This window comes from Gobio gobio (genome assembly GCF_949357685.1).
Source record: "Gobio gobio genome assembly, chromosome: 18".
In the NCBI taxonomy this organism is placed as follows: domain Eukaryota; kingdom Metazoa; phylum Chordata; class Actinopteri; order Cypriniformes; family Gobionidae; genus Gobio; species Gobio gobio.
The window spans coordinates 44,395,350-44,410,490 of record NC_137111.1 but is presented as its reverse complement, the minus strand read 5'-3'; the positions used below and the strand labels follow the sequence as shown (position 1 = coordinate 44,410,490).

At 38.2% G+C, this 15,141-nt stretch overlaps 1 protein-coding gene across 7 annotated transcripts in view; it reads left to right on the top strand.

Moving 5' to 3' along the window:
• Positions 1–15,141, top strand: part of ate1 (arginyltransferase 1) — a 121,750-nt gene that overhangs the window by 59,031 nt on the left and 47,578 nt on the right. For all 7 annotated transcript variants that reach the window (XM_079842175.1, XM_079842173.1, XM_079842178.1 and 4 more), the window contains 2 exons: positions 2,825–3,006; positions 6,363–6,462. In XM_079842175.1, coding sequence (XP_079698301.1) covers positions 2,825–3,006; positions 6,363–6,462 — 282 coding nt within the window. The remainder of the gene's footprint in view (positions 1–2,824; positions 3,007–6,362; positions 6,463–15,141) is intronic.

Here is a 15,141-nt window from a genome sequence, read left to right as displayed (position 1 = left end):
TCTCAACTATTTGAATTGATTTGCATGATAATACTAGTTTGAAGATTCAACTTTGTTAAAATTAGATTTTTTTTCTTCTTCTTAATGCATGTTCCTGGTCTGTACAATTCATCAGTACATAAACAAAAAAAGTTTGTCATTGTTTTATAATGTTCCCATTTTATAATGTATGCTGTTTGAAGGGGTGTGTCTACTGTGAGACTTCAGTGTAAACGGCCACTGCTGTGATTGGCTAACATCGTGAAGTGTCGATTATAGCATTATATTTAGATCTATAGCATTATATTTAGATCATGGCATGAACGCTTGCAGTGATGAACATTGTAGCCGTTCACAGACGTGTTGAGCTCGTAAATGCTGTCATTGCAACTCGATTTCTACTCACTAACGAATGCTTTCATCATAATTAACAGTGCAAACACAATGTAAATAAGAGATTCGTTGATTACGTGAGTTTAGGCGAGAGTCCATAACTCGGTCTCTAATAAACTTGCGCTCTTTGATTGACAGCTCCAGCGATTGTAAAGGGAGTGTTCTTTGATCGCTTTCTATAAATAATTTAATCACAGTTTAAATAACAGATTATTTTCATCCTACTGAGAGAAACAATGTGAAGTTGACCGTTTAGTCACTGGTTTGATTTACTGACAATAAACGATCTGACTGTACATGAATCATTACATATCAGAAATCACCGGTCACTGGTGATTTTGGTTAAGCCGGGGACACACTTAACGATCGTAAGGCTGATTATGAATGTAGCTTGACACTTATGACTGATCATGCCCTAACGCACTGGGTCTGTGCCAGTTGTGTTTAGTCGGTGTTTACAGTCAGCATTTAATTAAAATCATATAGTGTGTTAAATCATTAAGTGTGTCCCCAGCTTTAGACACGCACACATAATCAGTACATATCAAATGATCTGTAACAAAGCAATCGTGACACAGTAAAAACTTTTTTACGTGTTGCTCCATTCCTATCGGATCCAATATACTTTTTTTATTTCAGGCTCTCTGCAAATCCAATGCAGTGGCTGTGTTTTTCCACAACCTGGCACTGCATAACATTTTGCATGTTTAACGCTTCGTTGCCCCATCCAGTGTTAGGGTCACGTCTGTTACTTACCTACTACTTGTCACTTGTGAATCAGTGGGCGGGGCTACAGTAGTAATGATGTAGAAGTAGGCGTTGATCTTCTTCTAAAGAGGCGGCCATTCCAAAACGAGTCGTTCTCTGGGCTTGGTTTCAATAAAAGCTGTTTTTGGACTAAAAAGTTTTCAATTCTTATAGTACGACAACCTCTATTGTGCCAAAAGCTCAAGGACATTTTTATTTCTCAATTCATGACCCTTTTAAAATGTAAAATGGCTGTTGACATCACCAGTCACTGATTATTTTTTTTTCAGCCCCTCCCCTCCAACCATTTTCACCATCTAAACAAAACCTGATGCATAAGTTCAAGTCCCATGTCCCATCCCAATTGATTGTCCTGTTTCATTCTAAAGTATGTCACATGGATAAAATGGGAATGTTTCATGCTGACTAAAAAGCTCCTTTGGTAGGCCTCCCTTCTTAAAATGCCCTTTATTATATTTTGTTATATTATGGCCAAGTCAAGCCAGTATTGTCACTAGTGTCACAATTCAGTAATGATTTCTACCTGATTTAGTTTTTGGAGCAATGACTCTATTCCCAGCTTCAAATAATCAGTTGTTCAAATGATTTATACATGTATTTGTTTAAATTAATGAATAATATACAGTGGCAAGAAAAAGTATGTGAACCGGTTGCAGAATCTGTGAAAATGGGAATAATTTTAACTAAATAAGAGTGATCATACAAAATGCATGTTTTTTTATTTAGTACTGTCCTGAATAATATATTTTACATAAACATTTTTTACATATAGTCCACAAGACAAAAAAAATAGCTGAATTTATTAAAATGACCCCGATCAAAAGTTTATGAACCATTGATTCTTAATACTGTGATGATCTACGGCTGTGTGTGTGTTTTGTGATGGTTGTTCTTGAGTCTCTTGTTTGTCCTGAGCAGTTAACCCTCTTGAATCGGCGGTTGCGTTTTCACCCCCAGCTCTTAATGGATTGCGTTTCCTTCTGGAGCATTAGTGAATATTTGCAAATTTTTTAATAGTTGTGCTTGAGTCCCTCAATCGTCCTCAGTGTGAAAAGATGGATCTCAAAATCATACAATCCCTGCTGGAAAGGGTTAAAATATGCAAAAGATGCTGGAAAACTGAAGAATGTGCAGGAGCTGGAGGATTTTTCTGAAGAACATTGATCAGTTTAACTGCTCAGGACAAACAAGAGACTCAAGAACAACCATCACAAAACACACACACACAGCCGTGGATCATCAGGGAATGACACACAGTATTAAGAATCAAGGGTACATAAACTTTTGAACGGGGTCATTTTAATAAATTCAGTAATTTTTTTTTTCTTGTGACTATATGTAAACATCTTTTATGTAATATATCTTATTCAGGACAGTACTAAATAAAAAATAACATGCATTTTGTATAATCCCTCTTATTTAGTTAACAATATTCTCATTTTCACAGATTCTGCAAGCGGTTCTCATACTTTTTCTTGCCACTGTAAATATCATGTGGGTGATGTAGATTTGAGTCTGATCTACAGAATTTCTTGCTCCTCACTCTAAATCTTCAGTAATTTTTTTCTGTTACTCTTGTCCAATGAAGAGACAAAAGCTTCAAAAGAAATGCATTTCACTGTACGATAATGAAATCTATAATTCTATATAATTATAATAACTATATTCTCTTTCTTTCTCCCAGGCTGAGACCGCTCCTGACGGTCCGGATGTGGGCTACGGCTCGTTCCATCAGCAGTACTGGTTGGATGGCAGAATAGTAGCCGTAGGGGTTTTGGACATCCTGCCCTTCTGTGTGTCGTCTGTGTACCTCTACTACCACCCTGACTTCTCCCCGCTCTCATTGGGCACCTACTCTGCTCTCAGGTTTGTCTGTCTGCCGCTCATAAATATGCTGTAAATATCTCACTAATCGGAGCTTTTCATAAACATTGAGGTGTAAACATGAAGTAATAATTGTTCATTTAGCTGACAGTTTATCTGATTTAAGTGTGAATCTTCTCAGACATCTGATGCTGAAACTAGTTAGAGCCAACAGCATTTCGGTTACCTTTAACCACTAGGCTACACTACCTCCCAACAAAAGTTTAACAGCATTAATTTTGCAGATTTTTTCATTGAATTATTTTGTCCTTGAAGACGAATAGCAGAGATATGCATCCTGACCTGGCTGTCTTTTAGTGCAGAATCTTGTCTCTGAATGTGTTCACATTTCTGATGCTTGTACAGGTAGAGTTTTGAATGCATCTTATTTTCAAAACAACCATACACACCCACGGTTACAAGTCTGTATTTCTCTGTCACACACATGTTTAAATATTTCACATGGGAGACTCACCTGATTAGGTTACACACTACAGGAGATGCCAGATGTGTGTGTGTGTGTGTGTGTGTTAGTTTTGGGTGTCTGGAGGCCTCGGGAGCCTCATTTCTCACAGAGAGAAGAATAAAAAGAAGGCTAAGGGAGAGAAAGTGAGAGAGAAGTGGAGATTGTGCACGGGGCTCTGTTGTGCCCCGAGCAGCTGGTGTCAACCGCGGGGTCAGTGTCTTTGTGCTGTTGTGTGTCAGTGTGATTGAGTGAGACTGTCTGAGTGCAGGATGTGACACTGTTCAGTAATGTGTCTCCATGCTGCGCTGGACACTATAAATAATGAAGAATGGCCAGCAAAGATAAACAAAATGTGTTTCCTCTGAGTTGAAACGTGCTGAAAATTAATTTGCACTGTTAATTCTGTCGAAATCTTTGTGTGAATCTTATGAAAAGTTGTCCTTGGCATTTTTTTAACTCCTAAATCATTTTAATAAATCAGAATATGTATAAATGAGAAATTATATTTGACATAAATAAGGTTATTTAGATTTTGTTAATGTTAAGTTGCATGAATGAATCTGCATCAATATATTGTGCTATAGTGCCATTTCAGCAGGGCCAAGAAAATGAGATTTGGTTCCCTTTCTAAACTCAAAACTTCAACTCAACAGGCTGTTATTTTGATTGATGTTTATTCCATTTCTAATACATGTGATTTCTAGCATTTCTAAGACATGTGATTTCTCACAATATTTGATAAACTGTAAAATGTGATAGTGATTCACCATCCATTTAAATTTTATTTGGGACATTTCCCCACAAATTCGTATTACTGTTATTAGTCTGGACATTTTATCAGAGTGTATTTGTAATTACCATTAATATCAATGGGGGGGAAATATATATATAATATATATATAATTTTTTTGGGGTGAAATATGTCCCCAACATCTTGTCAAATTCACCCTTTTAATCAGTATTTATTTCCTTTTTATATATATATATATATATATCTCTATATATATCTATATATCTCTATATATCTCTATATATCTCTATATATATATATATATATATATATATATATATATATAGATATATAGAGATATATAGAGATATATAGAGATATATAGAGATATATAGATATATATATATATATATATATATATATATATATATATATATATATATATATATATATATATATATATATATATATATATATATATATATATATATATATATATATATATATATATATATAGAGATATATATAGAGAGATATATATATATATATATAGAGATATATATATATATAGAGATATATATATATAGATTAGATATATATATATATATATATATATATATAGATTAGATATATATATATATATATAGATATATATATAGAGATTAGATATATATATATATATATATATATAGATTAGATATATATAGATATATATTTAAAGCATCCTTTAAAAATTATTAATTTACATTTATTTTGATACATTACGGTTAAAGTTTTAAGTATGTGTTGTATTGTTTCATTGACTGCTATTTTGTTTACATCTCCAATAATAGTTAGACGTTGTGTTGTGTAGATTCAGGAAATATGTTCCACACATCTCCTGCTCTGTATGTGTGTGTGTGTGTGTGTGTGTGTGTGTGACATTAATATTAAGCAGACGTCTTGTCCGTGGTGAGCGCTGTGGCATAATTGGCTTGTGTAGGGGTGTCAGTCCGCTGAAGAGGAGATAATGGAGGCTTCAAACTGCTGCCAGCGCGAGCGGGTGGGGACTGGGGTTCAAATCGAGGAGGGGGGGGGGGCTGCCCTTTCTTTCTGTCCCTCTTTCATTCTCCATCTTTTTGTGAATGGGTTCCACAGCCTCTTCTTATCCGTCTCTCATTCATGGAGAGCCAGGCTTTGTCACCAGGGGATGGGAACCCGGGAACCTGGCAGCGACCGCATGACCTTCCAGCACCTCGCTGTTTGTCGTCGCTCCTTTCCCCTTCTCTATTTCCCTCTTTCATTTTCCACTACTTTTATTTTGATTTGGCTTCTCTCTCTTCCTCTCCTTTTCCCGCAAAAAAAGAGATTTCTCCCCCTAATTTTGAAGAGTATGAGGTGTACAAAATGCAGAAGAAGAGAGAAGAAAGAGCAGGATTTATTTATGGAAAAGAGAAACACGTTTGTGCCGGGAATAAAGCGAGAACTGAAAGAGAGAGAGAGCGAGAGCTCCTTGATTGCTCACAGGAGGAAGTATAAATCTCCTCTATTTTTCCTCCTGTTTTTATTTTCTCAGCTCCCTTTTGTTTTTCTCCTCCCCTTCCTTTTTTTCAGCACTTCCAGATACACATTTGAAAGGCTGTTTATGAGGGAAACAGTTAATCTGGCCCGTATGCAGCAAATCAGTTGATGTTTTTGCTGCTTTAAGCATCATATCCTAATGCTACATATTGTAACAGTATAATTAAGGACTCCTAACAGTTATTAAAAACCCTATTTGAAATCTTGTTTAAAAAAAGCCCTGAATAAAGTAGTTTAATTGTCAGTGGATTTGTTCAAAAGATATCTCTAAATATCTAACTCTAAAAGGACATACTGTTACATAAATGGAAATAAATCGGTTTCTATAACTACATAGAAACAATATTAAAAAAAACAAGATTAAGTGAATGTCTTGTTTACCGGCCAATCTAAAAAGGTCAAACCTGTTACCATGATTTTATCAAGAAAACAATTGATAATTGAACAGTGAATATTTGTAGCATTTAATCAGCATTACATTCTGTTTTTAATGAGCACCATGTAGTTTCACGACTTGGACCATAATGCTCCTTATATCAACCTGTTTGGTATCATGACCCATATGCCTGTAAAACATGATTTCTGCTCTCGTTCTCTCTGCAGGGAGATTGCCTTCACCAGGCAGTTGCAGCAGCAGTCACCCAAACTTGCCTACTACTATCTGGGTTTCTACGTCTATTCGTGTCCCAAGATGCGCTATAAGGTACGTTTCTGCTCTGATGTCAATCTTCATTTCTGTTCATCTTCTGTTTGCCCTGGTCAATATCATCTAACCTTCCTGGAATAACCAAACCCTGATGTACTGATGTCGTACATGTTTTGCAATGAAAGAATTGCATTGTTGTGCTGCATCCACATAGACAGGTGGCAGTATAGAGGATATGCGCGTGACGTCACCGTCGGCCGGAGTTGCTGTGGTTACGCCCTCTGAGTGGCAAAAAGACTGAGCGGCAACATTGGTTTTCAGCGTGAATGCCACGAAAAACACACAAAACGAATCTAAAACGGGAAAGAGCTTTGAGATTGACTGTATAAGTAGATTTGATAAGAAATCTGAGGTATATTTTTACAGACTGCCGAAAGCTACAGAAAATGGATCGATGCAGTTCACAGAAACAACGTGACTCCAGGCAGCGAAACCTGGATTTGCAGTTATCATTTTGTCTCAATATGTTGAATTTTGGGGTAAAATCATACCCTATACATTTTATTGTTATATATTGTATTGCCATCTCATCGATTGAATGTTTACCATCATATATTCTGCATAATTGGGTGTTTTTAAATAAACACTGACTAAATAACTATACGTCATTTCGTTATAGTAACTAGAATATAACTATAACTAATATAACTAGAAAGTATAAAACTATAAAGTTTCAGGGCTGGACGGTATGACGATATATATAACATTGATCATCCGGATTTAGACTTACCTATATTGTATTTATATAAAGTGTTCACAGGCAAATTTGCTTTATGTATTTCTCCGGCGTCACAATCAGGCACATATAAATGTCAGGAAACACAATTCCTGACTGCATGTCAATATCCATGGATCACTGGATCTTTGGTAAGCTGTAAGGAACACTTATATTGAGTCCAAACATTTAATTTAAACAGAAAATTGTTTGTTTTACTCGCGTTTTTGCAGTTTCCCCTATGAAATCCAGTCATGCAGCAGCTCTTTTGCCACCCAGTCCAGCTGAGGGGGCGTGTTCCGGGGGGAAAGTGATGTCAATGCATACCCTCTAGCCATCCAGCATAATGCACCTACATGTGCATCTACCTAAATTGGTTGCATAAATCCTCTGGTACAAAAGGATCAGTTTAAAGGGATAGTTCACCCAAAAATGAAAATTAGCCCATAATTTACTCAACCCCAAGTCATCCTAGGTGTATATGACATTCTTCTTTCAGACGAATAAAATCGGAGTTATATTACAAAAGTCCAGGCTAATTCAAGCGTTAGAATTTGATTCATAGTTGCTCTGTTTTTGAAGTCCATAAAAAGTGCATCTGTCCGTCAAATAACTGCTCCACGCGGCTCCGGGGTGTTAATAAAGGCCTTCTGAAGCGAATCGATGCGTTTCTGTAAGGAAAATATCCATATTTAAGTAAACTTTCAGCCGACCGCCTTCCGTGGAAAAGTGTTAAATGTTGAAAGTGAAACTCAAGATGCGTACGTGACGTCACGACGAGCGGACCTGGTCGCGTTAGTCTTTCGATCGGCAGGGGAACTTTCAACACTTATACCACAAATTGAACAGGGAAGGCGGTCGGCCGAAAGTTTACTTGATAAAGTTATAGATATGGATATTTTTCTTACACAAACGCATCGATTCGCTTCAGAAGGCCTTTATTAACACCCCAGAGCTGCGTGGAGCAAGTTATTTGATGGGCAGATGCACTTTTTATGGACTTCAAAAACAGAGCAACTATTACTGCTATTCTAATGTTTGGATTAGCCTGGACTTTTGTAATATAACTCAGATTTTATTTGTCTGAAAAAAGAATGTCGTGTACACCTAGGATGACTTGATGGTGAGTAATTTATGGGCTAATTTTAATTTTTGGGTGAACTATCCCTTTAAGATAAGTTATGCTACTTTGTTTCTCACTTTCAAAAACGTTTTCTCCTAAACTGCACTTTGCTGAATGTTAAAGCAAGATGCATCAAAAACAAGTCATTCTAGTGAGTGCAAGTGTACACTTTCTTAAATATTTTATATGCGTGGCGTGTGTAGTCTCAAACACACTATTAAGACAGGCAGGCCACAGGGGTTGTATAATCGACAGGGTGGCTTTCTGTTGTGTTGCTGAAGTAGACACCTGTTAAAGGGGTTAATCCTCTATCATCCGCCAGCATCACACCTCTCCGCTCGGTTGCTCCTGTGATCTGTTTCTCTCATTACTGCTCCCAAAAGACTCGCCCTGGATTGAACGCAATGCCACACTTTTGGAAACCTGCCTCCGCCACAGGAAATATCTCTTCCCCTCTTCCTGTGAGATGGTACAGTAGATATAGGAAGATCCGTTTTATTTGTATACTATTATAGTATTTATTAATATTTTGAAGTAATTCATTTTGGTTTTCATTTTAGTTAACAGTAACAACACTGGGTAGGAGTGAGGAAATGCCATCAAAAACACCTTATCTCTTTTCTTTTCTTTTCCCCCCTCATTTGTTGTGTATTTGAAGCCCCTCAGTACTTTTGAGACCAACTTTTTTTTAGTTAATGATCTGTAATACTGGGGCTTTATTAATGCTGTTCATTGATTTTAGTAAATGTTTTGACATTTGAGTATAAAGTGTTATAATTCTATAAAATGTGTAAAACCGCCAAAGTGCTGCCCTCTTAAGGTTGAACGGTGGCTACTGCAGTTGAGTTTTCCTATTGGACGTTGTGGTACATCGTGAGGTAGGATGGTACTTCCAACGGCTCACTATCCGCGCCCCTGGCACGAGTTCACCACGCCCTCAGAAATGTTTTTCCCAATCACATGATGAGAACGCCTTCACTCCAGTATGAACTGTCATGTTACATGAAGTAGAAAAATTATGAATGAAACTGACTTGACACTTGCTTTAACATTGTAATGAAGAAAATGCGGTTAAATAATGCAGTTGTCAGTACACGTCAGGCTTTTCTTGCGATATTATTGCCGCCTGTCATGTGTACAGATAATTTTCATACATGAGACGCGCTTTCAAACCCTGACACGCAAGTGGTTGCCGCGGTAACGAACAACAATACAGTTACGTGCTGGCGTATATAGTCTAACTTATTTGAGGAAATCCGTTTATAATAGGCTTTTAGGTCTGAACTTATTGGTCCTGCGCTGCTTATTGATTCAGTTAATTTGAATGAAAATACATCATATGTATATCAGATATCTGATCTATTTTTTAGTGGCATTCAGTGTAAGGATTTGACTGTTCATAGATTAGGTCAGTTCTCTTGTGCTGCTGCTTCACTAGCATCGTCGGCATCGGGAGTTAACGCAGTTTGAGCCAGCGGCTTGCATTGATAAGGCTCTGGGTCTGTGTCTACAGACAATTCACCCTCCACCACTACAGGTGAAGGTAGGAGAATGAGCGCTCTGTTGCAAAGCTGGCATCACTCCAGTCATTCTCCATCTTTACGACTCGCGAGTCAGACAGCTGTCAATCAATCCGTCACTGCGGGTTTCAGGTGCACACCCTCCGCTCAGCTCCGCCCTCGGTTCGTTCCCTCTGTCTCCGCTGGGCTCTGCCCACTTTTCCAGCATTTTTCAAAAATTGCCAGTGGGTGGAGTTAAGCTCTGAGCAGGGGTTTAGTTACCCTTTAACTCAATTAACTTGTAGCAATTGTTGCCAACCTTTAAACATTTGCCAAAAATGTTACTCTAGTTACACACCTTCAACAAATCTTCATTTTCTTCCATCTTCTCTTCGACTTGCTTTGGAGATAAAAGTTTCCATCCGTCCATCCATTCCAAAGTTGTTTAATATGTTATTTATAGTAACATACATTTTTTAAAGTCACCATGAAATAAAATTTCACATCTTATTTTGACAGAATTTTGCAGTGTTTATCAAAAATGATTTATTGTGCACATCATTAGTCCACATGAGTTTCGTTAACAACACCCAACTATATCTTGACTAAATCAAGCCGCGGCCTACATTTTTTCTCATTCCATTTTTTCCCCCAATTACACAATATTAGCATTGCCAACCTCAAGTCATATGACAACACAAAATGTTCTTAAATTTAGCTGGAACACTTGGGACTATTTTGAAAGTACTCTGAATTGTGGAAAGCTAATATATTTGACATGCAGTGAACCCAGCGTCAGACTGACCTGCAGAATTCATCAGCGCAATCTCAATATCACAATCGCATGCCTGCTTTTCAGCCCTTAAGCCTCTTGGTGCAAACAGGCCATGGAAAATGTTGAGGTATGCTTCCAAATTTGGCTCTGTTGTGTAGCTTATTGAGTTTCTGACACCGTTAGCTGTTCCTGTGACTTGTTCCGCAGCCTCGCACTTGGCTCGTTGTTGGTTTTCAGCATCTTTTGCGAACAAGGGACTTGGAGCTGTGTTCGAGCTGGGCCGCAGGACTACGGAGGGGGACGGTAAATCGGTCCAGCGGGAACTCAGTGTAAGTGCTTGCACAGGTGTGGCTGAGCGTAAAGCGTGTTGGCCGTCGTTCGACTGAGACGAGGGAGATGCTGGGCAACTGAACAGCTGATTCATATACGATGGGCGGAGATTTTGAGAAAAGAAAAGAATGTAAATAAAAGTGACGGACTGGCGCAGAGCTGAAGGCGTGGAAGAGGGAACATACAGTATGCAGCTGTAGAAGCTATTAGCAGTTGAGTAAGAGGTCAGAGCTACTGTAGTTCACGGTGTCACCTTGATAGTGTTATCGGAGAGGTAGAACCCTCGTCTTTATTTAAACATTCCTCCCTTTAGAGGAATAGGAAAAATTATAATTATATCACCATTTACTCACCGATTTCTTTGAAATCTCATTCTTGCTTATGTTCAATTCCAATATGGCTCCTCAAGAGACAAAGCACTAAGTTTGGTGTCAAACCTGGCATGACACGCCTTGATGCAGCATTTTCAGAGCGCCATTTTCTTGCACAAAGCTATTCTATGTGTTCAGAATATTGCAAGCAAGTCATATTGTTCACTTTTATGGAGCTTCACAGCCTCAATCCTCATTATGAAAAAGTTAAAGTCCCTGTAAAGCCAAAATTAAATGAGTTCTGCGTTTGTCACACCACAGAATAATGTGTTAACTACCCAGCTAAATTTGAATGATAAAACCGCCAAGTAAATAAAATAGCTTATCAAAATCTTGAAAAAATGAGCCGCATTCTCTGCTCGGTGATGAAACCACACCCACTTGCGGGAAAGCTGCCATAAGCACACAAGACAACACTCACATACAGCTCACAATGGCACCAGATGCCGGCGGGACGGTGAGGATGAAGGCCGGGGTGGGAGATAGTCGGTTCGGCCCCATTCTGCAGCCGATTATCAGTGAATCCCTGTTTTCTCCGATGAAAGTTTGTAAAACTATCCGGTGTAGAGGCAGGTGTTGGTGGTGACCCTCAGCTCTCCATCAAGGTAGCTCTTCACAAAATGAATCCACATCTTCTTGATACCATCATTTTTGTTTTGTAAGCTGTTTTGTAAGTTATCGCAACCAGGTAATATGCATTTATGTGACGAAGGCATTGTGAGCGAGTGAAGTGACGTGTGGCCAAGTATGGTGACCCATACTTGGAATTTGTGGTCTGCATTTAACCCAGCCCAGTGCACATAAACCGTGAACACACACCCAGAGCAGTGGGCAGCCATATTGCTGTGGCGCCCGGGGAGCATTTGGGGGTTCGGTGCCTTGCTCAAGGGTCTCCTCCATTATAGTATTGAGGGTGGAAGAGAGCGCTGGTTATTCACTCCCCCCACCGACAATTCCTGCCAGACCTGAGACTCAAAACCCGCAACCTTCGGGTTACAAGTCCGACTCTCTTAACCATTAGGCAATGACTGCCCCCCATAAGGCATAACTAGCTAGCAAACTGTAGGTTGTAGTAACTGACTGTACTGACAGTAACTCGCGTTTGAGCGGGCAAACTGATGCAAATGTGCTCTAGTTCTGATAGTGTTAGGGAAGGAAAAAAATCCTGAACACAGAAATGGTGAAAAACTGTTTAACGGTTCAGTACTACACAGTTCACAGTCTTTGTAACATGTTTTAGAAATACATTTCTAACATATATACTGTGTTTAGAAACAAATCTGAGAATTGCCTTTACAGGGACTTTAATACATGACATGGTGGAAAAAGACTGTCCATGAAGAGTTCACTTTTAGAAAGGCTAATCATTTCATTATGACCTTTCATATGTAATTGTTAATTTGGTAACAATTTAGTTTGGGGTCCAATTCTCACTATTAACTAGTTGTTTATTAGCCTGCAAATTACTAGGATATTGGCTGTTTATTAGCACTTATAAAGCACATAGTTATGCCTTATTCTGCATGACCATTTTCTACATCCCATAATCCTTCACAATACCTAAATTTAACAACTACCTTACTAACTATTAATAAACAGTAATTAGGAGTTTATTGAGGCAAGTCGTAGTTATAGTTAGTTAATAGTGAGAATTAGAGAAGTGTGACTAAGTGGGAATTTATTTATAAATGGCACCTATTTTGTAGAATGACCCATTATTATTTATCACAGCTCATTATTTGAGATTGTTTTGTTTTCATAGCTACAGAACATATCTTTACATCTATCAGCAATTTTACTATATTAGAAACTATGACATAATTTCCCCATCTCAAACCTTTGAGCATCTCTGCAATGCGGCAATGAGAGCAAAGCCTCTGTGTGTCTTAATTCACTGTTTCTCTGCACTGCAGTATTAGTCTACTCAAACTTTCAACCTCAGGCTGTATCTGTAGTCCTGGAAGTTGTTTGTGCATCTGTCTTTCTCTCTCTCTGTTTGTGTCTTTGTTGAACTCTCTCCGTGGAGCCGGTTTCTGCAGTGCTGTGCGTGTGGAATAGTGAATAGAGCTCGGTTGGAGCCCAGCTCTCGCTCTCTCCCAGCACAGCTCTCACATCAGAGGATGAGTGCCACTCACCCCTCTCATTCACCTCCTGCCATTGTGCTCTGAGAGATTAGTCTGGGGTTAGAAGGTTGTCTGTTTCTCACCTACATCCAGAACCCACTTTTCAAATCGCTTAATAAAGAGTTCACATAAAAATGAAAACTCATGTCGTTCCAAATCCAAATGGCTTTCTTTCTTTCTGAAGGCGGAGCTTATTGCACTTTTCCAAGGAGCACTGAAGCTTTCGAGCTTCATAAAGGACACAGACGCATCATGAAAAAGTATCATCTGAACTCATACGATAGCTTTGTGTGAAAAACCAAGGTGAAGACCAAAAATACAGATAATCATCCTCGATTTTTGTCAAAAAGAATGAATCCAGTCTGTTTAAATGAACTCTAAACATTGCAATCTGATTCACATAGTGGTATACATGTGCATTGCGTGTATTCCAAACAAAACTTGGATTTTTGAATCTGAATGTGAAAATAGTCTTATTCAAGCGTTTGTTTACTTGTTTTTTTCCCTGTTGATTCAATTATTTCAGGTCTACACCACTCCCCTTTTAATCTGATCGAAACTTTATTCTGTTAATTTTTTTTAAACAGGCTTTTTTTAGTCTGATTGAGCCATATATCCGATTATAAACGGATTATTTGATTGAATATAAACAAAGCTAATAAATGGATCATTGAGTTAAACTTGACTAACAAATCAATCCGATTCGTAAATTAATCATTGAATAAACAATGAACTGATCATTTATAAGATTCAAAAGAGTGATTTGTCACATGAGCCAAACTCTCATGTGTTTTCAGTGAATAATGTCTTAAATGTTTAGTCTATTTCTCACACAGAGTGGTTGTATGACTTCAGAAGAGTTGTATAAACTGCTTTCAAGATGCTTTTATGGTGCTTTTGCGTCCTTTTTGAAGCTCACCACCATTAATTGTTATTGCAAAAGTGCATGGAAAAAAGTTCTCTTTGTATTTTGCGGAAGGATTTGGAAAGACATGAGGGTGAGTAAAAGATGCCAGAATGTTCCGTATTCCTTTAACACAAAGACATATGGTATTATTGTGGCTGTCCTGGAATGTCGTCTTGAAATTCATCTCAGTGTGTTGTTTCAGAATGACCCCCAGCACCTCTGCTAAGAGCACAGCACCCGCTGCGTTTCGTCAAAGCCCCTGAGCTCTCATGCTCTGCCCTGCTTAGAGCTCAAATCCATCCCATTAGAGCAGCTCCCTTTCTTTTCAGGCAGGGAACACCGTGTTCCCCTCACTGTGTCTACTGGGAAAGCACGCCAACTGTGTGCTGATTCAGATCTCGCACTGCAGCGTTTACACATGCACTGGAGTCGATGCTTGTGTTTTGAACGTTGATGTGTAAAATAGTTGGATAAGTGATACAGTGACATGCATTTGTTTAATGAGCATTAGGCATGAAACGTACTCTATGCATGTACGTATTTCTACAGAGCCTTGATTTCACGTGCCAGTGTGTTCCAAAAGGTGTCGTGTCGCAATTCATAATGTAATAAATTCATAACTCTATTTCCTCATTAGTACTGAGATTATTAAATGTATATTTCACCAAGAAAGTGGACATCAAGGGCCAGTTGTTCAAACGTAATCTGATCGGATTTCGGCTGTCTGATTGGCTCAAATATTGAAAAAAGAATTCTGAAATCAGATTAGATCACAAAATCTGGATCAAATCATCAATCTGTGTTGTTCAAAACTTTTTAGTAAGATTTGGGAT